General features: G+C 38.5%; 1 protein-coding gene across 1 annotated transcript; it reads right to left on the reverse strand.

The window, feature by feature from the left end:
• Window positions 1–6866: 6866 nt before the first annotated feature.
• On the reverse strand, window positions 6867–12984 carry ripply2.2.S (ripply2 homolog, gene 2 S homeolog). The gene is given in 4 exon segments (NM_001095695.1): window positions 6867–8380; window positions 10365–10432; window positions 11836–11899; window positions 12789–12984. Coding segments are annotated over 4 exon segments (462 nt in total). The 5' UTR covers window positions 12944–12984; the 3' UTR covers window positions 6867–8205.
• Between the last annotated feature and the right edge of the window lie 10068 nt (window positions 12985–23052).

The raw sequence follows: 23052 nt of genomic DNA on the forward strand, positions 1-23052 counted from the left end.
AGCTGTGGGGGGGAAGCTGTGTGGGGTGCACTGTGGGAGGGGAAGCTGTGTGGGGTGCACTGTGGGAGGGGAAGCTGTGTGGGGTGCATTGTGGGGTGCACTGTGGGAGGGGAAGCTGTATGGGGTGCACTGTGAGGGGGAAAGATGTGTGGTGCACACTCTGGGGAGAAAGTTGTGATGGGGAGAAAGCTGTGTGCATTGATAGAAATAAACCCCAGACCTATGGCCCAGACCTTCCATCACGGACATCTTCAGGACAGCACTACAACTAAGATGGTGGTCACAATGGACATCTGCAAGCGAATACTAGCAGGGGGCCATACGAGAGCCAATGGAAGAATTTTTCAAAATATACTTTGCAATTAGGTGCAGGCTAAAGGGTATTTTACCATACTCCAGACTTTAGTTAAAGCCTTTCCTTGTCTTTAAATTTAGTGAAAACAAGGGGTGATATTGTACAGTAAAATTCTACATACACTGATATTAAGGGGGTTATTTATCAAAAGTCTTATCTCAATATTTTCTGCTACAAACTCAGATCAAATCCGCTCTGGTTTTTTACGCTTTGTGGGAAAAAATCTGATTTTCACCTTTTTTTCCACCCGAAAACTGATTTCTTATGCTAAATAATAATAAAACATATTACTTATTACTGAAAAAGTCGTTAAGTTTGCTCCAAAAGATTACGACACCTTCCAGCACTTCTTATGAGTGCGCAATTATAATTCACAATGCGCAATACAATTCGCAATGCAATAACAGTTTAAGGAACAATATTACATTGCGAGATATGGATTTTTAGTCTTATCAGCGCAAATTGTTTTGCGCTTTGCGACTTTAATTACATTCCCCCATAAATGCATTAATGTCCTTAATATTGATAATGGGTAAGTGCAGAGGACATCTTGTCTTTGTATGAATTTTGTGGCCATAGCCTCACTGCACCCCCACCTAATGGTTAAAGTGGTGAGAACAACTTTCCCTTTTTTGCACTAAACAAAAGAACAGGGTTATCGCTAACATTATAGATTAACCCATCAATTGCACATACTCAATATACATAGGGGGGTTATTATTTAAAGCCCGGAAAAACATATAATACCCCAAGAATGGAAAAATCAGAATCCGAAAATCCAGCAATCCTGCCGAGGTTGTATATAAATCAATGGGAGAAGTCCCAAAGATATCCTGATCTGCGCTAGGTTTCATGCAATAATCTGTACATTTTGTGGTTTATGGGCAAAATCCGAAACATTTGTACGATTCAAATTTTCACACAATTGTCACAATTTTTCAGAGTTTTTTTCCAGCACTGGAATTTTTCGGGAAAATGTATTGATAATTAAGGGAAAATAACCTGTGCAGATTTGGTGGAGTATATTTCAGAAAATAGATATTTTTGGATTTTGATAAATAACCTCCATAGACTGCCTTAGTCACTTAAGACCATCTGATCACATAAACTGTTGGGGTGATGAGTACTGTAAATTGCAAATGCTGTTATTTTTTATGAATTCATGTTTTTTATTTACAATTGCAGCAATTTTTATTAAGTATGGCTTGGACTAATATCTGCTATTCATTTTTGATAATTTCTATTGCTAATATTTTTTTTTTTAAATTGATCAATTTTTACTGTGTTAAGTACTTAGCAGCCTATGGTATAAGTATATACATTTTATTGTAGACTGGCTAGCCATAGTGTATTATTTTTAAAAAGATTTCAATTATTACACTCACACTAAGCGGCAGTGGGATGGCACTCGGATCACTTTATTAACCGAAGATGCCTCATGAGGAAACTTCGGGCGCCTTCAGAAAACAAAGCGCTCCGAGTGCCATCCCACCGGCGATTTACATTCTAGCTGGCGGGAGGCAGTTCGAGCAACTAATCTCCCCGAATCTGAGCGTGTGCCCTGACCCTTACACCTTCGTGTTTTTCACAAAGAATATGCTTGAAAAAATTATCATCTTTACCCAAAATAAATAAAACATGAAACATTTTCAAGTGTAAGTATTTTTTGAAATATATTTAGAAATATTCAAACATTTTATGAAAAAATGTACAATACAAATACAATTCCACAAGAATTTGAAATAGGTACCCTAGACCTAGGGCACATCATAAACCTGGTCTGAGCTTTCATTACATCCTCTAACAGGCCGCCTTGACCACTAAAGACCAGTACTTTAGAAAAGGTTTGCTGGCAAACACTTTTATTTCATGAGACTTGTGGCACAACAGCCAAGTGAGGGTAACAAGTCACAGCTCAGTTTGAACATACACAGTATGTAAAAATATAAAACATCGCAAACAATACTTAACATTAAGGACATTTGTAAACATATTTGGTGCCCTTTTTCTCAACAGCCACAAATAAGCTGCAGACTTAGGCCCCGGAGGACTATGATTGGTTAAAGTGCATAGTACAGGGGTACACAAAAGGTGGATCGGGATCTACCAGTAGACCTTTAGCTGGTGGTCCGTAGATCTCAAGACACTGTCAACAAGCAACTTGTCTAAATCACCCTCCTGTTTCATGCTTTTCATTTATATATTTTTTTATGTTAAGGTATGGGCAATCCTGGCATAGTTGCCATTCAGTTGCCCTTTAAGGCTTGGACTTTCATTTTGGAAAGCAAAGGAGAAGGAGCTGCCCACTGAAATATCTAAGACCACCAGGAGGAGGAGGAGGCATTTACCCAGGTGCCCTTATGCTCAGTGCTGGGCTGCAGACTTAGGCCCTGGAGGACCATCATTGGTTAAAGTGCATAATAATGTTCAAAATATGTTATTTCAAACAACATATTTGTTTACTCTGCACATTACATTGTAAAACAGAGGAAAAGGAGTTAAAGTTGATCGCCCTTTAAGTGTGTCATAGCACGAGTGAGAAGAAGCCACATTTCTTTTGCATGTTTGTACACACAAATATGCCTTTTAACACACAACTTGCCCTTAACTGCACTTAATACAATACACAGATATTTCAAAAGCAAACTGCAGTTCAGAAATTGTGTTTGATCACAGCACAACATCAGTGTTACCACTGCAGACATATAACATTCACATCATATATGTAGAGACCCTGAGATTTGGGTGTATTTATCTCAGGCATTTCCGTTGGTAAAGGACACCTAAGGGCCCTTTAGTTAACTCAGGCAGCTATGTCCCTTGCTGGGTCCAAATTAGTTCACGGAGATTGTCCACTAGATGGCACTGTGTGTCAATATAAAAGGGTTTAGCACCATGCAGTCGGGGTCTGTCCTGGGACTTTGCCTCAGTGTGAGGTACTACAGGTCCAGGTCTGCCGGGAAAGTTAGTTAAGTGTAAGATAGTGATAGTAATACAGTAATAGTCGCTCTAGGAGTGAAAGTCAGCACAGGGTAGCTAGTGAGCAGATGTGGCTCCAACGAGGAGAAATAGTGGAGTTAGGACCCCATGGTATATGAACCACTACTGCAGGGACTACAGTGGGTGAGTTGAGGACCAGATAGTATACCAAGACCCCAGGCTGAATACAGTGGGTGAGGTGAGGACCAAGTCCGGTGCCAAGATACAAGACCCCAGGCTGAGAAACCCATGCCTTAGTGCTTCACCAGAGGGATAGTGCCCAGTGAGAGTGGTAACTATTCCCCAAGTCTATTGTTGCTGTAACTTTGATCTATATTGAATATTAGCACGTCTGCTGTACCTGTACCCCCTGGAGGAAATACTATTGTTTGAAGCTACTCTATGATTACTGTGAACATCGAAGTGCATGTGAACTACGACCTTGCCACTGTTTTCTCTGTTAATAAACAAGTTATAGTTTACTGCAAAGAAATTGTCTGGCTGAATATCCTGCTGCATTGATCTACACTAGGTACCGGGAGTTTTGCAGGGAGTTGCACGGGTACACTGGGGGTCCAGGGCACACTACAAGCAGTTTTAGCCTGGTCACACACAGCCTTAATACACAGCAAAAGCTACACCTACGGGTGCGCTACATATACAAAAAAGATGTTTCCGATTTAGGCAAAGAAACAGAATTTAGCATGTTGTAAATATGGATGAAACATTTGCTTCTCTTGTGCATGTATATTCAAGTAGGCCAACACACAGGTATAGGCAAATTAGTAATTGACCAAACACACAATACATATGTTAAGAGCACTTAGATGTTATAAGTGCTTTCCAGATGTTATTGGGAAAGGGTGCCATGAGATGTCATTATGGTGCCCCTCAGGGATGAGAATACAGTATTTATGGATGAGGATTTTAAAAACAATGGGACTTGTTGTTTGGTGCTCATTCCCATCGGATCCTGTGAGTCCTGAAGATATGCATCAGTTCAGTTTGTGGCCACAGAGGCACTGGGTGAAGAGGTATAGTCCACTAGAGGTTGGAAAGTGGACCCAGATAGGACACCTACTCTGCCTATTTACTGGGCCCACGGAGAGAGTCAGACCCCCTTCCACACCTCCTTGCCCTAGCTGGTTGGACAGCACGTGGGGGTGGTGGTAGAGGTGCAGAAGAGGGCCCAGAGAGTGACCCCTCATCAGACCAAACAGAGGCAGTGCCCCAGTACTGCCAGAAGAGCATTTGTGCACCAGTCACCACTTGTAAATAGGCCCCGTAAAGTACATGTAATCCCTAACCATCCCTAACCAAATCACTAAGCCATTGGGAGGTTTATTTGTAGTTGTTTGGCATCTGGATCCAGTGGGAAAATAACATATTTGCTCCAATAATAAGGAGCCTATAATAAAGGCTGTATGTAATGCACTTGAGACCAATACCTTTCTATAAACACACCCACTAGTCCAAGGCCTTGACTGTATTGCATTAGAATGAGCAGTAGAAGAATTTGCCTGGGAAGTCTATGATATTGGCAGTTGGGAATGCCTGGTATACAAATCTTCTTCTTTTATTCCATCAAAAAAAGCTTAGAAAAGTGCTGGGGAAGGTCCCCATAGGCTAACATTGCAGCTCGGTAGGTTTAAAGTGGCAAAGTATGAAGTCGAAGTATTTTTTAAAGAGACAGTACTTCGACTATCGAATAGTAGACCGATTTTTACTTCAAATCGTTCGATTCGTTCGAATTTGACCCATTCGATGGTCGAAGTACCCAAAAAAATACTTCGAAATTCGATTTTTTTTTTCATTCAAATTATTCACTCGAGTTTAGTAAATCTGCCCCTAAGTGTTGATAAAATATACCCAGTGTAAAAAAAAAAAATTTTAATGATTGAATGAATTCAATGTAGGAGTGCAAACCTTGCAAATAGTAGAATCGTATAATTTGCTCCAGTGTGCCGTACATGCTATTACATTTCTTACTAAGAAAGTATGAGCCACCATCAGAAAGGTCCTGAAAATGCACTCCAGTATTTCTTGTTTGAATCGCAATAACTAATAAAGCTAATAACGTCTTATAAAGAAAATAACATTGGAAAATGCTATTTTTTGTTCTAATGTATGCTTATTTATGCTGTATATAAGACATATGTATATAATGATATAAATATATATATATATATATATATATATATATATATATATTAATGCTTATTAATTAAGGATTTCATTCTGTGCAGATCACAAGACTTAGACAGTCAAACACCATAACGGAAATGTGTGGGACCAGACTGAATTGTAAATTAGAATGCGTGTAGGGCCAAAGGGAATACCCCACAACATCTAGTCTGCTGACTTATTGTACATGGAGAAAGCCTGAATACTGAGGAAAAAGGAAAACAGATGAAGTCAGTGACAAATCAACAAATGGCTTTGACACCAGAGAGATAGGTGAGTATTTTGTCTCCATGACATATGTGGTGTTTGCTGGAAGTGTAATGTATCCCCGCATGTACTTTGTCCTTTGTAAGATCCATATGCAATGTCAAAGAAAGGACACGGGTCACATGAGTAATAACGTATATTTCAACTGTTTCTGTTCATAAATAAAATACATTTATTAGAAATGATGCAATTATCTTAGGGGTGTGCATGTAATTTCCATAGAATTGGAAAGTTGACAAAACGGCAGAATGTTCCTGTTCATACAATTAGAATCCAAAACAATCATTCATGTACTGGCACACATGCTATATTGTCACTCAAAAATTCACTGCTGCATATACATACATTAAAGTGTATGAAGGTATATGGAAATTCCAGTGCTTTTCAATATATAGATCATACAATATGCAAATAAAGTTGTTTACTATTTAGTATACAGCACTCAACAGGCTCAGTTACAGTAACTGATTAGCCTGTTAAGTGCAGTAACACCAAAAACTTAGTTTGTTTTAAAGGAATGACAGTATCATCTTTTGTTGCACTGCACTTGGAAAACTGGTGTGTTTGCTTGAGAATCACAACTATAGTTTATACAAACAAGCTGCTGTATAGCAATGGGTGTTTCTGAAGCAAACACACCAGTTTTACCAGTGCAGGGCAACAGTACATTAAATTGTTATTCCTTTAAAACACTTTCATTTTTGGTGTTACTGTTAAGAGGTGGAATTATATAGGTGACAATAGCCTACAAAGATATGTATGAAGGGTTTAGATTCTTCACTGCTCTCTATTATGAATTTGTTTTACATTTTTTCTGTCTAAAAAATTGTATAAGTGGAGGAGAAACCAGCAACATAACTAGTAATTCCGTGCAGGTCATGCACTCCCACTCCCCCCCATTGGACGCAATTTTTATTCCGGATTCCTTCTGACGCTATGATCTGGCTGGCCCTGAGGGGTTCAGACCCAGGTGCGATCGCACCCACTGCACCCCAGGTAGTTTCCTCCTGGACGAAACCCTCTTCTAATATAAATGATATGTAACATCATGTACAGAATGGAATAAATTGCAAAGCATGTAAATGTTTAACATTATAACTTTATTAATAAATCATAAAAATGCCATGCCATATCATACAAATAAATATATATATCACTTATCTATAATATCTTACATTTTTACAGTATACATACAGTGCTTCACATTTTCTCACATATCACTTGGAGAACGATGCTCACACATCTCGTTAGAAGAGCAGACATACTCTTGCTGCTTCCATTCTTTTAAAAGAAAAGTGCTGATTGAGAATCGTTCCTGCTTTAAGCCCCCACTTCATCTTTCAGTTGAAGTTCATCATTATACATTTCACGTGGCAGTTCAATATGTAACATTAAGGTGTTTATACAGGGGTCAATCCACATGGTACTTTTGTATGAGCGCCACTTATCTATTGTTCCATTTAATAGACATTTCTCTGTGCAGCTATTCTCAACTAGTTAGCTTTACACACAAGTGATAATTTATGCAATATGATGCCCAAAATAATTGAACATGTATTTATATATTTATACATATATCATGTTAGCTTACAAAATGTAACCAAAATTACCTGTAACCAACCTTCCCCATTGACTAACATTGATGTTCGGTAGGTTTTACTTGGCGAAGTAGGGGGTCGAAGTTTTTCTTAAAGAGACAGTACTTCTACTATCTAATGGTTGAATAGTCGAACGATTTTTAGTTCGAATCGTTCGATTCAAAGTCGTAGTCGAAGGTCGAAGTAGCCAATTCGATGGTCGAAGTAGCCAAAAAAAACGTTCGAAATTCGAAGTATTTTTTCTTCTATTCATTCACTCGAGCTAAGTAAATGTGCCCCATAATATATGTATAAGTATATGTAAGGAACTGCACTGAGCTCCATATTGGGTTACTACACAGCAGAAATGAATGTAGTAGGATTATGAAAACCCATTGTAGCAGCTCCTGTAAAAGCCATGAGGATATTAGCCTCTTGAAAGAAATAGGGGCTGCCAAACAGAAGATATAATAGAGCAAGGTGACAGTAACACTTCATATTACTGTTTCTATCCTAAAGCCCTTCACTCACAGAGAACTGTTGTGTAGTAGCGCCTTAAGGGCCATCAATTTGACAGCCCTAGTTTATATAAATAATGTGACCCCCAAAAAATGTCATTTTGAGCTGAGCCAGAAATCAGGTTAAAGCAGAATTTTCGGATCTGGGGACCAACAATTACTGAACTGCTGGGGTTTGATAGCCAAAGTCTGGACTGTATTCATTACAATGACATTGTGAAAGCTTCTGTTTTACCTGTGTACATATGTATAGATATACACAAGTGGCTGCAAAGCTCTTCATCTCTAGTCCAATGGTTCTTGTGTGAAATAATGTGATGGACTATTATTCAGATTCAAATCCAGAGTCTTGTTCCTCCTCACTGCTGTCCTCTTCATTGTCTGTGTCTGACTCCGAGTCATTGTAGAGAGATATTGTGGCTTGAACGGGAAAGTTTCTAAGCAAATCTGCTGCCTCTTGGTAGGTATTATCCAATAACTTTGATTTGGGCCAAAATAATCTGAAAAACAAAAAAAACAAACAATGCATTTATTGGTTCGGGAGACAAGGCATTAAAAATACTAATTCAATCTTTGAAACCTAAACTGCATCATACCTGCCTTTCTGATATATGGTTGCAGTGTAAATCAACATAAAAAACTGCCTAGAAAAAAAAAGAATATAGGCCACCCCTTTAGACTTTAGCTGAACTTTCACCTGAAGCAAATAAATGGTTTTTCATTGTAAAGGTGGCAAGCCAGTAGGCTACAGTAATCTCTACATCTAATTTGGTGTATTTAAGTGACTGTATATGTGCATATATAGTATTATTATATTATAATACACAAAAGCCATGAATATCCTGTAAATTATATCCTTATAAACGGTGAGTTCTGATGTCATCAGTTATAAACGGTGAGTTCTGATGTCATTTCTGTCACATGACTCACTTAAATTTGTGTATTATAATAAATAAAGTACCCCCAGTTGCAAAATATGAGGATATTAGAAGTTACCTCGGAGTTTCATGACCTGTATAAAAAGCACTCGGCCTTCGGCCTCGTGTTTTTATATGGTCATGAAACTCCTCGGTAACTTATAATATCCTTATATTTTACAAGAGGGGGTACTTTATTCACTATATTATGATTTGGCCTTTCAATTTTTATTGTGATTCTATTACAACCTCATTAATTAAACCTTTGACACAGCTATTGAAATGTCACTATTCATAGTGAATTCACAATAATTACATATGAAGAAAGCATTACAGCTGAACTGAAAAATCTCCTTATTTATATGTAGTATTTATATGACATCGTCATACTACAAAAGGAAGCAAAGGCTGTGTATCTAGATTTAGATGTTTTTCTTGTAATGGAATCTAACTACTGCATAAAGCAAGAAAAGGCAAGAAGTACATTATCTCTCATAAATGTAATAATAGATAAATAAAAAATGTAATCATTAGGTTTTATATTCTTGCCCAATGGCAATGCATGCTTTGGAACAGACTATCATAAATGAATGTGAACACTTGGCTGCTGGGGGTTGGAAACCTCTGTATGGCTTAAAAATGCTCATTGGCATAAGTACTTCTCACAAAACTCTGTACAAGATGCTGTACAAGAACTCAGGGTAAAACCACATATAATATATATAGGTAGACCATTTCTACTAAAGGGTCAACTCAAAGTGATACTTTGCATTTTGGCCAAATATGCCATGGTAATAAAGGCTATGTATCCTTTGAACTGGTTACACAAGAGGGCTCATTGGCAAACACAAGTGCAAAGTGCATAGGGCAGTCTGTAAGAACAGGATCCACTGCAGCCTGAATGATGCACAATTTAGGGGACTGGTAGGAGGCAGGAGGGAGACATTGATGTGCCTCCTCCTTTCTGGCCCTCATGACTACAGCACTGTTGCTAAACACAGGCAGTGCTGCATTTATGGAGGCAGCAGGTCACTGAAATGGAGCACAACATATCAAGGAGCAAGGAAGGCAATATGCAATGTGCAAAAAAATCAGGCCCAGATTTGTGGAAAGGCCTCAGCCAAGGGAGGCATGGTTTTAGGGGTGGCATGCTGCCCAGCTGAATTCTAGTTTTTTTTGTTTAGAAGCACTGGCTATGTACAGCTCTTTAATCTTCTGCGAGTCTCCAATGTTTCGCAGGGGGATGGCAGATGGGTGTGAGGACCCTGTGGCCTAGGGGTGGCCAAAGTTAGAAATCCGTGCCTGAAAAAATGGCAGAATGGAATTTTGCAGTCTGCACTGCACTACACTGCCTTCCTGTTACTAAATGAGCCCTAATGTGTGGAAAGGATCATGCTTCTATTTAATGACGAATAAAACATTCTACCCCCCCCCCCCATGTGCATCTGAAACCATTACAGCATAAAAGGTCAGAACTGAAGGCTAGGCTGGCCCATTCACATCTGGTTTCCATTGTGTTCATTTCACAAACCGTGTTTTTCTATGACTAACACTGTAACACATTTACCTCACAGGATGGTTGTACTCCACAGGCTTCTGTTCTTGAGGATTTTCACGCAAGCCTCTGGCATATGGCTAGAATAAAGGGAGAGACACGTTACCGTTGAGGATCTGCTTAATACATTACAGAGCTGCCTCTGTGCCATTTCACATGTCACTGCCAATAGATATTGGATACACAGGGAACATTTTAGCACGGGCCTCATCAAAGAAAATCGTGTAGTTTGTATAGGATGCATCTAACATATCATTTTCAAGTCTGAGAATTTCAAAGGCAACAATGACTGCATGTATATCCCCTTTGTTTTTGTACATTATAATAAATAAGAAATAAGGACAAAATAAAGGCCCATTTCTTTCTGCAGTCACTGGTCACTTTCCTTGTATTCTCACACTGGCTAAGATTTTGCGGAAGTAGGTGTGATTTGAAAGACCCCCAAGCTGGTTGTTACTTAAATCCCAACTACTAAATGACCAGTGAATGCCACCTAAAACAGAGATGCCATAACCTTCTTGAAAACGAACATAAATAGGATAGGATCACACACATACATAAGTGTTAATATTCTCTCTATGATATAGCTGCTGATATTTCCAGCATATTAATAGGGAAATGTCCAACACTTGTCTCCCACCAGCAGGTTAAACACAATTTGACTAAGGGAGTTATTTATCAAAGGTCGAATTTCGAAGTTACGTGAATTTTTTTTAACTCTAATAAATTCGAATCTACTCACAACTTAAATGGGAGGTTATTTATGAAAAAAACTCGTCTAACATTCGATCAAATAGGAACAATCCAAAAATTCAAATTGAGTTTTCCCCCGAAAAAAAACTTAAGTATCAGGAAGGCTATTAAGATCTTCATATGTTCAATGGACCTCTGCCATTGACTTCTACGTGAACTTGGCGGGTTTTAGGTGGCAAAGTATCGAATTAGAACTGTTTCCATGGTCGAGGTGTGACAAATCTCCCATTCAAATTTGAGTTGGTGGTTTTAAATTAGAAATTGTGAGTTTTGACCAAAAAATGTTTCAATCCATTTATTGCAGCAGAAAAAACAGCACAATCTTTCGGTGGATACCTCCTTTCCTCAGGTACAATTGCACGTGAGGAAGGGGGTATCCCTCGAAAGCTTGTGCATAGGTGTGCTCCTTCCATACAAAGTCACTGGATACTATTTGGTTTCTGACGCAGCCAGGAAATGTATGCACCCTTGGAAATCAAGTAAGTGGTGTATTGAGGAATTTTGTATGGAATTTTGACCAAAAAAACAATTAGAAAATTTCTAATTAAAATTTTCCATTCGAACCTTAGTAAATCTGCCCCCAAGTCTTGCCACAGTCCTCTTTACCCCACATGGCTACATAGAGGGTCTGAGAAAATTTACAACAATATATATATATATATATATATATATATATATATATATATATATATATATATGTCTGCTAATATCTAAAAATTATGATACTTACATGGGCCTGGGTCTTTGGTTTATGGGATTTCAAAAGCCAAGGTCTCCAGAACAATGTTTGAGGTCTGCAGAGATGAAGGAAAACAGTCAGATAAGTAAGGAATATACCCTGCATAGAAATGTCAGCTCCTATGAGTAATCTCTGAGAGGCCAACTGAGTACTCTATGAATTGACCCTAATAAGGACACTGTTTCCAGAACCCCATCAGCTGCCGTTAAACCAATAAACTTTGTTAGGGGCTGTAGGAGATGTAGTGCAGCAACTGTGGGGATGCTCTTTGCCACCACTGATTTATATATGTTTTATGAGGATGGATGGGACCCTAGTCATCTTTTATTTTCTCAAGGCTTCTTCTTCTCTCACATAAACCCTGTTTGTTTCCATATTACAGATTACCAACATAACAGTGTTTTAACATTTATTCAGCTCACACACAACATGATCATTGCAGATACTGATTTTCTGGCTTTGCTGCACCCATACAGGCTTAAATATATAAATGAAGAGTAGTGGTAGTTTAAGTGCAGATGCACTAGCTGTTGCGGAACTACAAACCAAAGTATAATGCTGGTTTTATATAAAAATAACATTAGGTTTTGTATAGCAATTCAAGCAGACTGTTCCAAATGTTTACAAATAGATGATCTCTTTCCCTTGGTACCACTGTTACTCCATACTCCATAGGGCATCAGTTCTGCTGGCCCACAATGTACAACTGCCAGTATCAGGATGTGATTCTGGGGTCATTAGGAAATATGATATGTAAATATATCAGTTTGTAGAAAATAAGAACAAAAAGTGACAGTGCTTTTCTATCAGTCGCAGACCCAGCAGTTAAGAGTGTGGCCATGGATACTGGGCAGCAAAAACTTATGAGCTAAAACTCCCTAAAGACTCCCCTTGTGTGCCTGGGGCAGCATCCCATAATAAGCAGAATGGAGCTGTGTAATTACCTCTGTGTTTCAGTCCTGGCAGGTCCTCTGGGCTCACACTTCCATCTCTGAGGTAAGTATTTGCGGTGCCTGAGGCGCTTGCTGTTGGAGTCACCAGGACTTGGCAAACCACTTGCTGCCCCACCAATGTCAATAGTAGTGTTAATGTTGTCCATCCCCAATAAGTTAGTGTCTCCACGAGTTTCTTTGCACTGCTGGCTCCTCTGTTGTGTCCCAGGCTTTATAGCCCATCCCTGGGCAGAGGCGGCCCAAGCCAGTGTTTACTTTAGGGATGAGCAGCCATGAAGGCTTCATGCAATCCTAAAACTTGTGCTTTGTCCCAAATGGCTTGGGGTTAGAAGTAACAAGTAAGTGCTAATGACACCTTCACAGCTCTCTGCTCCCTGCGCACCACATTTGTGTATGAAACATTAGACTCCTAGCTCTCACCTAGTTCTCCAGCTTCTCTCAAGTGACACGACCCTGCTGCAGAATCCATGGGAACATCTGACAGGTGATGGGCCCCCCATTGATCGCAAGTAGTGACCCTGCTTTGGCCCTTTAATTAAAATCAGTTTTTTGCCTGTTTTTTTTAAACAATTAAACACACACTTTATTTATTTTTGAATTTTTAACCCCACTAACTGGCTCCAGATGAATGAAGACCTCTGCTACATGCGCCAGTGGCACCACTAAGGCCAGAGACACACATTCGGGGAGATTAGTCGACCAGCGTTAATTCGGCTTTTCTTTGTGGGCGACTAATCTCCCCTAACTGCCTCCCGCCAGTTAGAATCGAAATCGCTGGTGGGATGGCACTCGGATCGCTTTGTTTTCCGAAGTCGCCCTGAACTTTTCTCGTGCGGCAACTTCGGGCGACTTCAGAAAACGAAATGCACCGATTTCCATCCCATCTGCGATTTACATTCTAGCTGGCGGGAGGCAGTTTGGGAAGATTAGTCACCCTGAAGAAGAGGAGATTTGTCGCTGGGCGACTAATCTCCCCAAATCTGAATGTGTGTCTTTGCCCGTAGTGTGCAATGTGCACTTCTGGGGCAGCCTAGCAACAAACCAATTGTGGCTTTGAAGTCTCCTTCTGATAACCTTTCACTAGGTATAAACAATAAGCCATTTAAACAAAACAACACTAAACAGATATCTAGGCTGAAGCTTAACACATAGTAATGAAAAAGATTGCATGTGCGATAAAGTAGCCCAAACTTATCTAGTGGGTCATTTATCTACTGAATGCTGTCAGTCAGCTGCACAGGGGTCTTATTGCCTGCTGCTATGTAAATGAAATCAACAGACTATCAGTAAGGTAGATATGTAACGTGTGAGTCAGGTGATGGACAAGCATCAGGCAAATTGCAAGGACCAGGATCGCATGTTGCACCTCATTGAAGCTCTCAAACTGATACATGGAATTGTTTTTATTTTTATAAAAAACAAAAAGTCTGGTAATTGCTCAAATTATTTGTAATGCCAACCTCATAAGGGTAAATCCACACTGGGCGTTTTGGGGAGATTTGGTTGCCTGGTGACTAATCGCCTTGTCTTTGCGGCAACCAATCTCCTCAAACACCTTCCCTGACTCTGCGCCGGCTTAAAATGAAAAAATGCCGTCGCTAATCACACACGGCGGTTTATTTTTCCGAAGTCGCCCAAAGATGCGCCACGTGTGATTAGCGCCAGCGTTTTTTTTTTCATTTTAGCCGGCGCAGAGTGAAGGAAGGCGTTTGGGGAGATTGGTCGCCGCAAAAACGAAGCGATTAGTCGACAGGCGACCAAATCTCCCCAAACGCCCAGTGTGGCCTGACCGTTAGGTAACAATTTTATAGTAGGGCATAAAGTTCGAGCTGTGGAAAAGGCTTGTGTCTCTTCTCACCTCCCCATGATGTCTGGGAGTTGGCCAAAGCAAACAGGGTATCCTTATCAGTTGGGCCTGCTGGAGTACAGAGCAGGAATGTGCACACAAATGGCTTAGGGAGAGATTTGGCAGCTGAATGCTAATCAGAGTTGGGCCTGGGAACTTCTCAAGCAAGACACCCAGCAGGCTTCTCTGGGTTAACTCAACAGAAAATGACTTTCCTTTGCACCAGCATGGAGCAAATTTATTTGCAGGTCTTTGGCAGAGGCCACGCACAACTGTATTAATCAGGCAGGAAATTATTATGGATGAATCTTTCTCTCTCTTTCTGTCTATCATCTATATTTCTGTCTCTCTGTCTATCTATCTATTATCTATTTATTTACCTATATATTAACTATCTATCTATATATTATCTATCTATCTGTCATCTATCTGTCTATCTATTATTATTATTATTATTATTATTAACATGTATTTCTATTACTCCAACATATTTCTCAGCGTTGTACCTATCTCTCTCTCTATCATCTTTCATATCTATCTATCTATCTATTATCTATCTATCTATCTATCTATCTATCTATCTATCATCTATCTCTTACTACTAACAAGCAGTGCCTTATTTTGTAAGGCAGGATAAATCATCTGTCTGGGATCCTATATTTGAAGTTTGGAACAATTTTTTGGAGAGCTTGCAGTTTAAAACAACGAATTATTCTGCAGCTTTTTTATACTTCTTTTTGCTGCTACACATAGCAATATTTTGCTGTAAAATAAGTCAAACCATTTTTACCCCACTAGGTATAATTAGGTGTATGCTTTTTTGCCAAAATATAAATATGGCATTGTTTGTTATATTACACTCAACGTAGTATGCAATAATAACATAAAGATATATCAAATGCTTGTCTGTAAGCCAAATTAATAGAATCGGATGAAAGGGTTACTGAGTGGAGCCACAAGAAACATAAGTTAGTTTTGGAGCTTCTAATATCACAAAGTAAAAGTTTTTATGCTTTTCAAATGTACAGTAACTGTGAAGGACTAACCTGACATTGTTCTTATGTAAAAATCCTAATGAACTCATTAAGATCAATTCAAATGAAATTGTTTTCCATTGTTAAAAAGAGTTGTCACTAAAGGAAGGTCATTTTCTGAAGTTCAAACTCATTAGTATATATATGCAAACCCAATCTCTTTTGCTAACTGTAGAATGGGTCCGATAATGGGTAATCCTGGGTGTATTGCTTATTTCTATAGTTCTTCCTGTGCACAGAACAGTCTGCCTTATAGAACCTTTGTCCACGGTCAGAGAGAAGACTTTCAGGCACCATGTGATGGTCTCTAAGCCTTGTGCAGTGTCCAGTTATACAGTAGCTACACCTAGAAGGGCAAGTGTCAGAGTTAAGGCAATGCTGGGGAATGCTCCAAGCACACATTTAGGGCAATGGCACACTTGGAGATTTGTCTCCCGTGGGCATATCTGTACTACTGCGGGATACAAATCTCCTGAAAATGTTTTCCCACCGGCAAGAAATTGCTGATGGGAAAACATATGTACCACTTTAGCTTTCAGAAGTCATCTGAAGTTGCTTCACAAGGAGATATGTTGTCTGCAGTAGAGCATTTTTACTGTCCCTACTAGTGTAATTACACTAACTAACCAATAAAATGTAGTCCCTGTGTAAAATGTATAATGAAGCAGCAGTTTATAAATGAATCAGATGAATTGAGGTTGAGTATAGGACTGTCCAGACCAGGGGTGACTTTAATATAGTTGACCAGCTTAAATATATTGCAATATATGGACAAACAATATCTGTTTTATTTAAAGGGGAGGGCATTTTTTAGTATCTTAAGGCACAAAATGTCCCAGTGTCCTATTTATATTGATAATGGGTGAGTGCAGAGGACCTCATGGCTTTGCCATTTATTAATACCCCAGACTCAAGTGCAATAGTAAAACTGATCCCCTTAAAGTGATGCTGACATTAAAAAAAACACTACTTTTCAAAAATATTTATGTACAATAAAAGCTTCCTATAGGTTATACTGGCCATTTTCTGCTGATAGCTCTGCTTTTTTAAGTAATTGTTACTTAAGATTCCTAAATCTCTTTTTCCAACCTGACTGTCTCTTCTGAAGCTGGCAGTTATAGCATTTATATAGCAGATTAGTGCTGCACAAATATGGCATCCCCCTCATAGCAAAACATGGGTGATCAGATGGCTAATGTAAAAGCATCTGACAAAATTAAAAATAGAATGCAAAGGCATGTTGTGACTGATGTAAAAAAAAAGTTTAATTTCTGGTATCTCTTTAATGCTTATTCAACAAGCATACGGGGCCAAGGCCAGAACTAAGGGTATGTAGCCAACTGCTAGTTCAGGTCTTGTCCCTACACCGATCACAAGTTGAATAACTCCCCATGCCACCTGTAACACACACACCTACTTTTTTGCATTCACACACACTTATTTGAGCGTGCAGGGGGTGAGGTGGCCGTCCAAGTTGCCTGGCGCTATCAAGGGCAAATCTGCTCTCTGCACCTCTTGCTAGATTTAAAATGACATGCAAGTTAGGGAGCAGAAAAGAGGACCCCTATGTGCCTTCCACCCCTAGTGTAATAGACTGCAAGGACCTCACAATATCACAATATCAATATTGTGTATGATTTGATATGCCTAATTCTAACTACAAAATTGTGAGTGCGTTTTTATTAAGATTTTTTAAGTAATAAAAGGTTTTACAATATCAGTGTGTTCCACATCTGTCTGCAGCAAGGATCGCACCAGGAGGATATCTCATCTACATTTGTTATGAGCTGGCTTTATATTGAAACGTTTGTGAGTACTCACCTATCACCTACACGTGGTGTTCAATTAATGAATAGGAACACAGTACTACTAATACAAAATGGGTGAAGGTGTTGAACTACAACTCTCAAAAAACATAATACACTATGTGACTATGAAGATTTTCATTCATCCAGTTCATGGTATATCTAGTATAGGTAAATCTAAAAACAACTGGACTTGCTGAGTAATCAATGAAGACGTTTCACTACTCATCCGAGCAGCTTCTTCAGTTCAACTGACTGGTGTGGGAAATTCTCGGCATATAAACTCTTCCACTAATCCAATCACAATGGCCCATTGTAACTCTTCAAAGAGGTGACATCTGAAGAAATTCACAGAGGTGTAGATTCTGTGTAGTTACTGTGATAGGATTATCCAATGTGTCATGCACACTATACTATATTCCCTATGTGCTATATTTTTTTCCCTATCTTTTCAGCGCTGACCTCTACAGTCTGTTGTGCTTTTACAGGTAGTTATCAGCCTAAATAGCCTCTAATTCACATTTTCAGACTGAGAACCACCAGTGCTCCATTTGTTTAAATGTTATGCAAATGTATGTTTTTCTGTTTTGTAATGACTGACTTGTGTCTGTTTGCTGTTGTCAACTTGCCCCCTATTAACTGAATAAACACAAGCCCATATTTGACAGCACTGTGGTAAACAGTAAAGTGCTCCTGTCTTTCTTGCACCGCTCTACAGGATAGTCTTAACAATAGCAGAAGGAACATTATGAGAGAGACTGTATCCTAAAAGAAAACAATGATATGACTATTTTCAAAGGAGCAAGTACTGTAGATTTTTTTGTTGCATTGTGAAATTGCTCCACAGCCTATAGAACAATTTGACTGTACATTGCCCGCAATGTGTTTGTCAATATGCCTGTCTCCCTGCCTATACCTACATCCCTTTCAAATGACTAGGGAATTGATTGGCTATTGCAGATGGTAGCGATGTCCAGATCCCTGAAACATTTCTAGGGAAAGTTGCTGTAAGCTTCTACTACTGATTTATATTGGGCCTGTGTGCATTATTTGGGTTTTTGTGTCAAAAAGGCAGGTTCAGTCGGAATTTATGATGTTTAAAATGTTGCCTAAAGCCAGGCAAGCCATTCATTTAATTGAAACTGGTCACTGGATTATCTGAATTTACCTTGGCAGAGATTGCACTATGAACATTTTCCATCCACTGCTAGCATTCAATAGTAAAACAAAAGGATGGAGTGAGGGCCTTTCACTGGATGCCTTAATCTGATTTTAATAGTAAACATTTTAAGAAGCCAGGGTTAATACATTACAAAACTGGGCTTTTTAAAGAGACTGTGCACCTTTGAATTAACTTTTATGATGATGTAGAGAGTGATATTCTGAGACAATTTGCAATTGGTATTCATTTTTTATTATTTGTGTTTTTTTTTTAGTTATTTAGCTTTTGATTCAGCAGCTTTCCAGTTTGCAAATTCAGTCAAATTTCCCGAGCAACCATGCATTGATTTGAATAAGAGACTGGAATATGAATAGAAGAGGGCCAGAATAGAGAGATGATTAATAAAAAAATAGCAATAGCAATACCCATGTGTATCCTTACATAGCATTTGTTTTTGTTTTGTTTTTTAGATGGGGTCAGTGACCCCCATTTGAAATCTGGAAAGAGTCAGAAGGAGAAGTTAAATAATTTATTAAAAAAAAACCTATAAAAGGCCAAAAATTGCTTAGAATTAAGCATTCTAGAACACTAAAATGTAACTTAAAGGTAAACCCCCCCTTAAAGGAACAGTTCAGTGTAAAAATAAAAACTGGGTAAATAGGCTGTGCAAAAAAAAAAATTCTAATATAGTTATTTAGGCAAAAATGTAATGTATAAAGGCTGGAGTGACTGGATGTCTAACATAATAGCCAGAATCCAACTTCCTGCATTTCAGCTCTCTAACTGTGAGTTAGTCATTGACTTGAAGGGGGGCCACATGGGACACAACGGCTCAGTGAGTTTGCAATTGATCCTCAGCATGCAGCTCAGATTCAAAAGCAACAGTTATGACACATGTGCCCCCCCCCCTGTGACTGGTAGCCAATCTGTGGAAACCAAGAGAGCTGAAAAGCAGGAAGTAGTTTTCTGGCTGTTATGTTAGACATCCAGTCACTTCAGCCTTTATACATTACACTTCTGGCTAACTAACTATATTAGAAACATTTTTTATTTTGCACAGCCTATCTATTTACACTGAACAATTCCTTTAAGGCCTTTAGGACTAGCAAAGGTTAGCGTTAACAACTGCTCTGGAGTTTTGTTAAATATTTTGTTTTAAAGAACGTTTTGCGATTGTGAAATTTTATTACATACCCAGCAAAAGTTCGCAACAGGCATTTGGTCACAAACTTTACGAGGAAGTCATTGAGGTCTGTATTCGGTCAAAAAGAAAGCAATCATTGTCGCTAATGTTCGCAAAGGTGTCTGCGAGTGTTTCTTGCGCTAACTACACATATTACATTCCCCCATAAGTCTGCTATTGCTGTGCAAAAGTGATTCTTGATTCATAAATATTATATTTACTGTATCTTCAGCCTGATGATGTTGTGTGTATGATAAAATGTATTACTTCTATATTCTCGATAAGATCAAGGAAACATTTCACATGGATATATAATTACCATAATCTGCTAGCAGCCTCATTCTCTTTCACATGAAGAATAGTGAAGGAAGCCATCGACTGCAGAGCTCTGCTGCGTTAGTGCTTTATTATACACACGACATGTTTCGAGTCACACGGACACTTGAGAAAGGGTCCGTGTGACTCGAAACATGTCGTGTGTATAATAAGCACTAACGCAGCAGAGCTCTGCAGTCGATGGCTTCCTTCACTATTCTTCATTTAATATTATTTGAGATCTATACGGTGTGACCTTTGGAAGGAGAGCCCATTATTATAAGGATTGGGGATACGCTGATAATTCGTTTGTTAGATACTTCATTCTCTTTCACATTAGGTAACAGTGTGCCCGAGGTTGACCTGTCTGTCCCTGCCAAATGGACACATCATAAAGAAATCACTAGGGGACTCGGGTCACAAGCCAAGGTGTAGAATGAGACACCTCTCTCACTGCACAACATGCAACACACTTCTCTTCTAGACTGGGTGACGCCTCTGGGCATCTTGGAAGCCACCTCCCTTAAATCTAAAATTAACTTCTATGATGTGTAGGCAGTAGAATTGTAAGGTGATTTGCAGTTCATGCTCATTTTTTAAATACTGAGACGTTTTAGCTTGTTTTGTTTCGTTTTTTACCAATTTGCTATCTGCTAAAAAGGGACAGTAGCACTATAAACCAGGCTGTGGTTTGAAGAACATTATGGAAGAAGAATAGAAGGCAGCCTAAGCAGAAAGAGTTCCAACAAAATGTACATTTTTTAAATAATATTGCCTTATTTAACATGGGTTAGGTACAAATATGGGAGAGCTAAGGACCACAAAATTGACCCCCCCCCATACACAGTATACTTATTCCTAGCCTTAGCAATTGGCACTGGGTTTGCTTGTTGATGTTGTCAATACTGATATCATTGTAAGGTTCAAAACAGTTGGCTGCCTGTCCAAGTATCTCAGTGTAGTTATGTGCTTGGTGCATTCAGTGTCAAGCCCTGACCTTTCAGAGTTGGTCAGAGGATTTTGGTGTTTCCCAAGCAACTAGCGAGGTTAGCCTGGTAAGTGTCTCAGCTAACGCTCCCCCATCTGGCCTCCGCATTACATTGAGAATATTTCAAGGCACTTCTAGAAATAGCACAGCGGGAAAGCCTGTTTTTGCCCTCAACTAAAAGAGTTGTTCACCTTTGAGTTAACTTTTAGTATGATGTAGAGAGTGATATTCTGAGACAATTTGCAACTAGTTTTCATTTTTTATTATTTGTGTTTTTTTAAATTATTTTTGCAGTAGTGATGGGCGAATTTGCGGCGTTTCGCCAAATAATTTGCGAATTTCCTGTGAAATTTCGCCAGCGTCAAAAACATTTTGGGGAAAAAAGGTTTTGACGGCGGCGTCCGTTTTTGACGCCGGAGTCGGAAAAACGGGCGCCGGCATCAAAAACGTTTTTTTCCCAAAAATTTTTTGATGAATTTTCGTGGGCATTTCGCTAATTTTTTCGCCGACGGCGAATCGCCCAAATTCGCCGCGAATTCACGCCTGGCTAATAAATTCGCCCATCACTATTTAGCAGCTCTCCAGTTTGTAATTTCAGCAATCTGGTTGCTAGGGTCCAACTTGTCCTAGCAACAATGCATTGATTTGAATAAGATACTGGAATATGAATAGGAGAGGGCTTGAATAGAAACATCAATAATAAAAAAGTAGCAATATTGATACATTTTTAGCTTTACAGAGCATTTGGTTTTTTAGGGGAAAAAAAGCTGGAAAGAATCAGACGAAAAAGGAAAAAAACTATAAAAACTATAAAGGAAAAAAACTATAAATAATAAATAATGATGAAGACAAATTGAAAAGTTGTCATTCTATAACATACTAAAAGTTAACTTAAAGGTAAACCTTCCCTTTAAAGTGCAAAAAGTAAAAACGTGCAGTTCACATGAAATTAAAATCATAATCGAATTGGAAATAGCAGATATACCAGATAATCAGTTATAAATATTACAGATATATGATCCTCTAAATGTCCAAGTAATCACAGGAAATGTGCAGGCATTTAATTTGCTATCTGAAGAGGAGGATACATTCACTACTTGAGAACCTTAAATTGTGCAAACCTGGCTACATATCATTAAGAATCACTGCTATAATGGTATGAAGAACCACTCAGGGCTCCTTGTGTTCTATAGCTATTACAAAATTAAGGGTATAAAATCCTTCTTATACTGATTGTGAATTTCCTCATGTCCTCCTGTCACTTCACCCCCGATTGCAAAGCTTTGCACACACTAATATATAAATATATAAATATATATATATATATATATATATATATATATATATATATAAATAAATAAATAAAAAAAAATATATATATATATATAATAAAAATTTGCAGACAATCTAAATTTATAAGTATATCTAATAGCAATAAATCCTTTAGTGAAATCTGAAAATGTGACATCCATGACATCTCTCTGATTTTGCTTTCCTGTTCACAAGGTTAATCAGAATAATTTGGCACATTTTTCATGAAAGCATCTGCAATTATTTAATTCTCTATTATTTATGTTTAATATATTTATATTTGTGCCTGTGCATCTCTGTAGTATTATTTGCTTGCTGACCCTTATTAAAGGAAATCTTAACAAGGGTTTATTTATCTTGAAACCATACCATTTCCATTTAAATTCTATTTGAACTGTAGATATCAAGCAGAAAAAAAAAATACAATACCTGCTAATTTCCTAATTTGAATGGCTGCCCCCTTGGCTACACAGCAGCTAGTTTATATAAACTATAGATGTGTTTCTGAAGTAAACACACCAGTTTTACCAGTGCAGCACACCACTGTATTATATTTTCATTATTCTAGGACACTTTTTTGGTGTTAACGTTCCTTTAAATATATTGCAATA

Source organism: Xenopus laevis, chromosome 5S (genome assembly GCF_017654675.1).
Source record: "Xenopus laevis strain J_2021 chromosome 5S, Xenopus_laevis_v10.1, whole genome shotgun sequence".
NCBI classification, from domain to species: domain Eukaryota; kingdom Metazoa; phylum Chordata; class Amphibia; order Anura; family Pipidae; genus Xenopus; species Xenopus laevis.